Genomic DNA, 9,576 nt, shown 5'->3' with positions numbered 1-9,576 from the left:
AAAACTTGGCCCACGGACCCCAAATTGGACAGCCTTGCTATTGGAATTTCTATAAACCAATCACAATCGCCTTGGACACTCCCCCTAAATGAATGGTTGTTGATATAGACTAATATTTGATTAATGCTGGTCTCTTTGTACTGCATGATACAGAATATTTTGATGCAACTGATACTCTACCTCCCAGATCCTCCTCCTCTTCTTCCTCCTTGGTGTCTCCCCTCTCCTCTCTAGCTGAACCCTGGGACTCTGGACTTGCTCCTGGTAAGCTCACCACTCCCCGACTCGCCACCATGCCATCTACTGCGCTGTCCTCCAAGGTGGATTGTGAGCCCTGACCGGGCCACCGCAGGGTAGATTCCATTTCCAGGTCTGCATCCACGGATGTCTCTAATACTGGCTCGGACGGGAGCGACGATGGGGGGAGGACCTCTGGGACATCCAGGGACGATGGAGCCGCCTGCCACCCAGGATTGGTGGATGGACATGTGGTTGTGTTAGGGCCGTTGTGTAGGGGGAGGGGGAGGGGGAGTGCTTGGCGGTGAGGGGGCGGCGGGTTGGTGTTGACAGCGACGGTGATGGTAGAGAGGGAAGCTTCGTCTAGATGATGTTGGTATCTCAGCCAATCCTCACCCAGCTGGTCTCTGAAGCTGGACATGCGCTCAATCTCATGCTGGTGGGGGAGGACGATGCCTGGTGGAGGAAAAACATATTAACATTTATGGTTTCGATTTTTACAAAGCAGCTGAATAAGCTTTGATCTTAGCCAGCAACATTACACATAAAACTACAAGTGATAAAAGAAAAGCCAGGGAGACAGGGGGGTGAATTTAGATCCGCTTTGAAAACTCACTCTGTGAGGAGGAAAGCAGCCGGGGCTCATAGTCTGTATCGCTGGGCTCCGATATACTGGCCCTCCGCACTTTCACCTTACTCTGAAACACAAAATGGTGTTAAAATAAATAAATAAATAAATAAATAAATGTGGCACAGCATTTAGACAGATCAGTAAACAATACCCATCAAATCCTTTTAAAATTGAAGTGCCTCATGGAGAAGATTTAGTCATAATTTAGGACATATTTCGTGTCACAGAGAAAGACTACATAACTACTTACCCTGGATTTCTTCTTCCGAATGTGTGAGACTGCCACCTCTCCAACTGACTGGCTGTCACTAAGCTCCCCAGCACCACTAGACACGTCTTGGTTACTCCGTTCTGGTGGCATGGCAACTGGGGGGGCAGTCTGTACCTGGACGATCAGCCTGCCTGGTTTTGGAAGAACCTGCAGAAGAGAGTGGTCTAATATTGAACTATTAATTCAGAAAACAACAGGGGAGATATGTAACATGTATGTATTATCACTGCAACATCTGCCTGCAACATACTGTGCATGTAAAAAATATATTATATATATATATATATATATATATATATATAATATATATATATATATATGTTAGGGTATATTATACATTACTTTAATGCAACTGCACATCAGTTACTCATACAATTTACCATCCATTACATTTATTTACCTAGACATTTCTGCAAAGAGAAAACAACACACTAACAGTTTGCTACACTAAGAGGAGTATAGATTGAGAAACGTACTGATAACTCAGATGAGGACAGCGGGGTACCATCAAGTTTGAGCTGGAAAGAAACAAAAGAAAATGATGTGGTACAACGAAAGAATCATGAAGAGACACCTTTGAGTTCACAGTGGTCGACAGGAAGCTGTTTTGGAGCTGTTCTGCATGTTTAGAATGGCATCAGTGCTTTCAGATAAACAAGTCATACAGTATAATGGCTTTGTTGATACAAAGATGAGCCAACAGCTGCTATAACTGCAACAGTTGATTATCAGATCACAGCGCACTTTGGAAATTGAACACCACCAACTTGTGTTTTTGTTTTTTTCCATTCCGATTTTTTAGATCAGGACAAAATGTGATCTGCTTCTGTTTTAGCTGTGGTCTGGTACTATAAAGTGGGCTGCTGCCTTGATGTCCAAGACAAATTGTTATTTTTTTAGGGTGCTTCAGCATTCTTCAAGTTTGAAGAAAAAAATGGAATACATGTCTAGCTAGTGTCATTACTCACTCTAAGGTTTGCAGCCTTTGGGGAGAGATGTCGGACGGTGCAGGTGCGGTGGGTCTTCTGGAAGTACAGCGGGTTGCCCTCCAGGTTAAGCTAAAGGGAGATATTACATTTTGGCCTCACATGCGTTACAGGTTAAGCACGTATTTTGTTAAATGTGCCCACAAACTATAAACTTCCGCATGTGTTTTCTTACTGTGTTGAGGCAGTGCAGCAGGGAGAGAGGAGCCAGCTGGGAGTGCTCCAACAGGAGGTTGTAGGCCAGGTCTAATTCCTGGAGTGAAGACAACTGCTCCACACCTATTTAATCAGACAGCACAGCAATGCCGGAAAAACTCTTTTAGACATGATGTCAAGAACATAGAGTGCACACAACATACGCACACAAATTCATCAACATAAAAAAAACAACCTCAAATATAATTTGTTTACCATGCTGTTCCCCTTTCTCATCCAAACAGGCAGGTGTAATGTGATCTAATGCTTCACTGAGTGATGATAAACAATCTCCAAGACAAACAGAAGAGCTACCAAAACAGCTGGAGGTGGGGGTCACTGCACAGTGATCAGCTTCTTGTTTTTCCAGTTTTATAGATTTCATTGGCTCACTCCTCTTCGAGCTCTTTGATTTTATTGGCTGCCTACTCTGTCTGATCTGACCAGGGAGGGATTGTCTGTGTTTAAAGAACAGGATGAGAAACTCTGTGACTATATCTATATCAGTTGACTTTACCGTTAATAGTCTCCAGTTCATTGTTCCTGAGGATAAGTGTGAGGAGTTTGGCCCTGGCACTCAGGCCCAGCGTTGGCGCCCTCTGCAGGCAGTTGTAGCCTAGGTTTAAGTGCTCCAGTTCACTCAAGGGCTACAAAGAAGACAATGTGGACATAAAAGATCGCCAGAAGCAGAACAAGGTGTGGTGTTATGTATATTTTAGATTAAGTTAAATTATAATCAAACAAACCTTCATAAATTCAGCACACTCCTGAATCTTGTTATGGCTTAAATCCAAGAACTTCAGGACGTTCAGTAAACTCTATGAATGAGAAGAAAAGAGAAGGTTAAAGTCCGGTGAAGAGAACAACCAGCAAATAAGTCAGTGATGAATGATGCATCTGTGGTATTTTTCTCACTAGTGACTGGTCAAGGCAAACAATGGAGTTGTAGCTAAAGTTGAGTGTGTGCAGTTCCAGCCAAGGCAGTGCAGAGCTCAGGTCACCTCCACACAGGGAAAGCAGCTCCTAAAAAACAACAACCAGAAGATACACATGGATATCACTTTAGCTTTGACTGGGCAGACATGCCATTAACGCACTGACAAATGTGCTGCAAAGTGAGAGTACCTCCAGGGAGCTGAGGCTCTTTGAACATGTAAAGACCTCTAACTGGGAGTAAATTCCTTTAAGTCCCTCGAGACAGTGTGGAGGGATTCTCTTCAGCTGGTGAGGAAGAGACAGAGGGAATGGTTTAAGTGATGGAGAGATTGAGGAAGAGGCAGGGAATGCAATAAAAAAAAGACTGGGGTGAGGAAAGAAATCAAAGGAATGAATGAAGTCATGGTCCATACCTCCAAACACTTTAAAGACTTGAATGGGAAGATTTTCACCACAGACTGAAGTCTCACCCCTGATGGGTTGATGAGCTGCGTTTAAGAATCAAGACACACATCATGTCATAAATAAGAAATCCAGCAGCAGATATAACATGAGAATCACTCCTGTCCAAAAAACACACTTAAGACGACTCCCATGAAAGTTTATAACATAAATAAATGTCTTGATTAAGCCATGTTTGGATGCAAATGCTGTCAGTCACACAGTTAATGGTAAAACGAAATAGAATTTTTGGATGAAGCCTTTTCATATACATTGAGGCTTTTTCCATGTGAGAATCCTTGACCACATTTTGGGGGTCCTGACCCCATAGGAAGGCCTCTTAAATCACACAAAAAGGTTTCAGCTATTGTACAAATGTCCACTTGGGAAATTTGGGTAAGGGCCTTTCCCCATAGAACTGACATATAGATTTTAGACTTTTTTAAACGGCAGAAATAGGTCACGTGGAGACCAATTTCAGGGGCCCCAGCTCACTTTAAGGGAGATGGTTTTCTGCAGGACGTCAAACAGGAACTGCAGCTGTAGCAGGGAAGCAGTGTCGGCGGGGTGGGAGGGCAGCGCAAGGAACCCATGCTGCTGGCTCCTGGGCAACAAGTACTGTTCAAACAGCCTGATGAGCTGCTGCAAGCTGGCCGCCGGCAAGGTCAGAGTGCTGCTGCCGTCCAGCACCAAGTCACCTAGAGGTTGGGAGAGACAAGTCACCCAGTAAGGGATCCAATTTCAATCCACGGCAAATTATACTAAGTGTTCATGTTAAATAGCAAGATCAACTAAGTATCTAATTCACACCTGGTGGACAGGTGCATGGGGAAATGAAATAGTGTAAAGAAAAAGGTAATACGCAAACAACAGGTCACAGACGAACGATGTGGCTCTAATAAACTCTGTGGTCACAGTGTGGTGGAGTTGAAATTGTCAAAACACAACAAATACTAGCTTTGAGTTAAGAAAAAAGCTACGGCCACTGTGCAAAAATACCTTTGGAATATTATCCCTGTCCAATTTTGATGACACATTTCAGTTCAAGGTATAATAATAGTGTCACTTTGTTTTGAACTAAATGGAGACATTCACATCAAACCCACTCTGAATACATGTTACCCACCTACCAATTATACATATAAATCCATATCTGATCAGATATCTCTGAACACCATCCATATTTAATATAGAAAAACTGCCTTGCTGAGTGAATACACCCACTGACACAGAGCACCATGCTGTTGTTTTGTCTCCCAAACCCATACCCAATATTGGCTATTAATTGGGGTATAATAAGTATAATAAGTGTATCTCACTTTAACATACCATCGTTTCGGAGGAGTGTGGCCAAGCTGTGTACAAGGGAGGACTGACCCTTTTGAGGTGAAGCCATCCTGAAACGTTTCAAAGAGGCATAATGTTAGCATGACTATATCAACAGAAATTAAATACATTGTTCCTCTTAAGAAGCTAATACATAACCTCTACATAACCGTTTTAACGTGCTACCGTAGTCCGTGTAACTTTCAATGCATTTATAGCAACATTAGCATTAGCACTCTGCACTTACAGTTACTGGCTCAGCTAATGTGAACTAGCTAGCTAACGTTAAGCAATTTCCTGGTAGCCTAGCTAGCTAACAACGACATACCTGCGCAGGGACAGACCAAAAATGGATAGCTAATTTTACTTCGAGAGAGCAGTACTACAGTTTGCCCATGTTTATACATGAATAAAAGCGAAGTTTCAGTAGTAATGTGCTGGTTTCATAATACAGTGCACGGTGATGTTGACATATTTTCATCACATGACAACTTGCTTAAACCGTCTACGGTGGCCCCGATGTACCAAAAAGGATAGTCACTAAAAGGTCCATGGAACTGTCAAATAAAGGAAATACACAGTTTTTAGTTTGGTTTGTGTTGCCTATAATTAAAGATATATGTCCTACTGCTTGAAAGACACAAAGAGGAGACATAAAAAAGGAAACCTGAGTGTAAATTTCTTTTTTTTTTTAGCGTGTATTTGTATTTCCCCTCTTGCCTCAACAAAACTGCTTGACAAATGTATGGCTATAATATTTACATAATCTCAAAATCCCACTTAATTGTATTCATTCTAGGTTGACGGCGCTGCTCCTGATTAATTCCTGCAGAAGTGTCCACAAGGTGGCGCACTCCAGCAACGATCCCAGACTGCAGACATGATAACATGAGTGCAAATGAAAAACGTCAAATGAAGTCCTCACTATGACCAGCAAATACACTAAATCCATTCAACCAGTCACATATTAAATACAGAGCAGCTGCACCTGGCAAGAGTGGTTAACAGTGTGTTGTTCTGAAGCATATTGAGGTCTGTTTCAACCTTAAAGCCACACGGTATTTCAAATCATATGTATGGACTCAACAGAGGCCATTACTTGTCATTTTGTGCCCCCCCCAGCATTTAAAACCCTTCGTAGTGGCTGAGGTTTTAATAAATGCCAGCTGTCAAATTTACCAACCTGAGTCTAATACCACATCTGCATGTTGGCAGCTGCTGGTCAAACCTCATCCGAGACATGGCACCTATAAAAAACAGAGTGGGTAGCTGGTTGGCAAAGGAGTGTGAGAGATATGAATGCATACATTGCATAGCTGATAAAAGTCTACTGATTTCTGCAAGCTACACACAGTGGAAAGACAATTGCGTGACCTGAATTGCCTATTCGATGACATTGCTTTGGAAGGTATCAACTTTGTTAGAGGAAAAACAGTAATGTCAGTGAATAGTATAATGCTGACATCAGCATATAACCAGGCTGAGAGCTTTGACTTCTGGACTGTAAACCCATGCATTAACTCACGCACATTAGGAGAGCAGTTTTCAGCAGGTCTTTATTTTGTTTCATTGGGGAGTACGTAACGCTGTGGCTCCATAACAGATACTTCACAAAGATTTGCATTAGGAAATAAAGCAATAACTTTCCTAAATTGCAAATGCATCACTTGTTGCTAGGCAGCATAAACACACACACACACACACACACACACACACACACACACACACACACACACACACACACACACACACACACGTGCACACAAACGTGCGCACGCGCGCACACACAAACACACACACACACAAGCATGTTTCCATTTGGAACTTGTGATGCGAACTTTTCCATATAAGGATTTATGTACTGTAATTTGGTAAACATTTCCAGTCAGTGAGATGTTGCACATTGCACCAGTTGGTTAACTGTGCATGCATGAAGACAGTTTTCTCGCCCATATGAACTCTCGCAGTGTTGCGTTCAAATAAAAAAATGTCGTACAGCACAATTTTGAACATTTAACTTTAGGATATAAACACATACCCCAGCTGTTTAGTTGCTGGAAGTGTGACTTCATTTTATGCAGGCCCACTAATCAGATGATGAATTACTTTTCCAACCCCCTACTCATTGCCTCTACTTATCTAATCAGTAGTCCAAGCAAAGGGAGCCTTAATTAGGTATAATCAAAGCCAAACACTAAACAGTGCACTCAATCATTATCAAAAGGCTGAAAAATGAACGTGAGGATGTCTTTAGAGACCAATTTTAGTTGAAAAAAATCCAGTATAGAGCCAAAATTACAGTTATACTACCCTTAGTTTGCTTTAGGAATATGCATTTTGGATTTGAGAAAAGGGGTTAAACAGGTTTTTAGGACGCAATATTTGCAGCTTTCTCACTTTTACTTAAAATAAGCTGCTGCCATTGTTGCAGCCGTCTTCCAGAAGACCTGCTGTAAGGCTTGGCAGCTTCAAATTAGCCTGGATGAAGTGCAGTATACCAACATTAATTGCCTTGTTAGTATCAAAATGTCACCATTGAGTCAGATTAAAATATTAGATTTATTCTGAGAGGTTATACTGGATTGAGGCAGTATATCAATGTGTAAAGTGAAAGTTATTAAGGTGTCCAGATTAATATTTGGGATTCAATTAGTGTTTATAATAAGAAGCATCAGCCTGTGCAAATTACATCATACAAATATAAACACATTTATGCTGTGTATCAAATGCAATCAACTGATACTTTGTCTTAACCCTATTTACTATTAATGAGTAGCATATGAGCAACTAACACATGATTCATAACACATTTCAGTTAATGACAGTGTTTATTAATTATTTTTTAACAACAATAACTCATCATATGAAGCCTCCGTAACTGAGATATGAACAGAGAATGAATGCTTGACAACACAAAAGGCATAGTATAGTAAAATGTGTTGTGATGTAGAAAAGAGCAGGCAAATTTGGGGGATGTGCTGTACTCTAGTTAAGAAGATGACCTCGTTGACAAACCTCTCTCTGTATGTTTGCTGAGGCACAGCCCATCAGTAATCCCATACCTTTCTCTATCAATGTGGAGTTTATCCAGAGTATGTGTTTGCTCAACAGTTCCATGGGGAGGAATTTAAGTAACTGACCTTGGCGGGGATTACTTTGCACACATGGGCAGATACTGCGGCCTGTTAGGCCTATTAGCTAGTGGCCGTCCGGCTGCTTTTCCACCCATGGTTTCATAAAATGACATATGAGGTTCTATGTGCAAACAGCCCTCTGGGCATCCTCCGAACTCACACCCCTGAGATACAAGACAGCTTCAAATGTGCCCTTTCTCCCTCCTCACGCCCCCAAGGTGAGCTAGGATGCCGATCGTGAATGGGGCCAAATAGCATTAAATCAAGGGGGCACCCACAAAATAAAATTATCTGCATTTATATCTGCGGAGTAACGTTACACATGCCACTTCTATTTCTGGGTCCTTGGATAAACACCGATTAGTATACCGCTCTGGACAGGGTTAATAGGAGCTTGTTCGGTGGACAAGCACGACACCTCAAGGCTTGGCCTCCCCGATCGATAGGAAACATTGCTGAATACCTGCACAGTAGCATTACTGTACACAGACATATGAGTTGGTAGCAGCTGGCAAGTTTTAATTGAGTGTCAATGGACATGTCTGCCACGGTGGGAAGGTCTTTCCATGTAAGGAATGCTCTGCACATAGTCCTGTTGTTTGATTGTTTATTTATTTATGCATTCTGGGAGTTGGGGGGGGGGGGGGGGGACTGTGCTGATTGAAACAAACACACCACAGTATGTATAGCAATGCAGAGTCTTCCAGCCAGGGAGCTATAATTTACTGCCTTGTTTTTGATACTGGAGCACAAGCTCAAGTTTCACATCTACTCTGTGTTTCTGTTAAATCTGTTCGGCAAATTATTTATAAATCAAGGCGGTTCTTTATCCTATGCAGAGGTCAGAGGTCAGGGTCAGGAGAGGATGGCACCTAGAGGGAGAATAAATGATGCTGGGGATGAGAATGATTACACCTAAATTGAACAACCATGTACACACCGTAAAACATTTATGAGCTGGTAGGCTACACACACTGTTTTTTTAAAATAACATTTTACATATGCCTATATTTACAATAATGTAAGGTCAAAATGAAGACTTTTTACAGTGACATGAATCTGTGTCTGACCAAGAATGTGTTTGGTCTGTCAATGTGTCCCTATTACAGGCAGTATCAGAAATCAAAAAGCCTTCAACAGCTGGTTTACCTACAGGGGCTTGTAATTATGGCTAACTAAAACTACAAACTACTGCAACTAAAATGCATTCAATTTAGCCTTACACGTGTATATAGGACCTTTATTCTTTCTTCTTTCTTCTAGGCCATGTCAGGATAAAATAAGGAAACACGCTTTTATCAAAATAAGTGTAGTTTACTGACAACATTTCGGCAGAGTTAAAAAAAAAAAAAAGGCATTTGAACTAAATCCAGTGTTTCCCGATGTTCCCATATAAACACCCACATTTGGCCCCTAGAG

The 9,576-nt window shown here is 41.7% G+C and overlaps 1 protein-coding gene across 2 annotated transcripts in view; it reads right to left on the bottom strand.

Annotated features, from left to right (window-relative positions):
• stk11ip (serine/threonine kinase 11 interacting protein) overlaps window positions 1-5,570 on the bottom strand; it is a 29,911-nt gene extending 24,341 nt beyond the window's left edge. For both annotated transcript variants that reach the window (XM_032506603.1, XM_032506604.1), the window contains exons 1-14: window positions 5,352-5,570; window positions 5,027-5,094; window positions 4,193-4,395; window positions 3,670-3,744; window positions 3,446-3,541; window positions 3,236-3,343; window positions 3,067-3,138; window positions 2,838-2,967; window positions 2,301-2,404; window positions 2,108-2,197; window positions 1,616-1,657; window positions 1,119-1,286; window positions 854-935; window positions 181-693 (exon numbers count right to left, since the gene is read on the bottom strand). In XM_032506603.1, the coding sequence (XP_032362494.1) occupies window positions 181-693; window positions 854-935; window positions 1,119-1,286; window positions 1,616-1,657; window positions 2,108-2,197; window positions 2,301-2,404; window positions 2,838-2,967; window positions 3,067-3,138; window positions 3,236-3,343; window positions 3,446-3,541; window positions 3,670-3,744; window positions 4,193-4,395; window positions 5,027-5,093 (1,750 nt within the window). In that variant the 5' untranslated portion in view covers window position 5,094; window positions 5,352-5,570. The remainder of the gene's footprint in view (window positions 1-180; window positions 694-853; window positions 936-1,118; window positions 1,287-1,615; window positions 1,658-2,107; window positions 2,198-2,300; window positions 2,405-2,837; window positions 2,968-3,066; window positions 3,139-3,235; window positions 3,344-3,445; window positions 3,542-3,669; window positions 3,745-4,192; window positions 4,396-5,026; window positions 5,095-5,351) is intronic.
• Between the last annotated feature and the right edge of the window lie 4,006 nt (window positions 5,571-9,576).

The sequence above is a fragment of the Etheostoma spectabile genome, chromosome 24 (genome assembly GCF_008692095.1).
Source record: "Etheostoma spectabile isolate EspeVRDwgs_2016 chromosome 24, UIUC_Espe_1.0, whole genome shotgun sequence".
Taxonomy (NCBI): Eukaryota; Metazoa; Chordata; class Actinopteri; order Perciformes; family Percidae; genus Etheostoma; species Etheostoma spectabile.
This window is presented reverse-complemented; position numbering and strand designations above follow the sequence as displayed.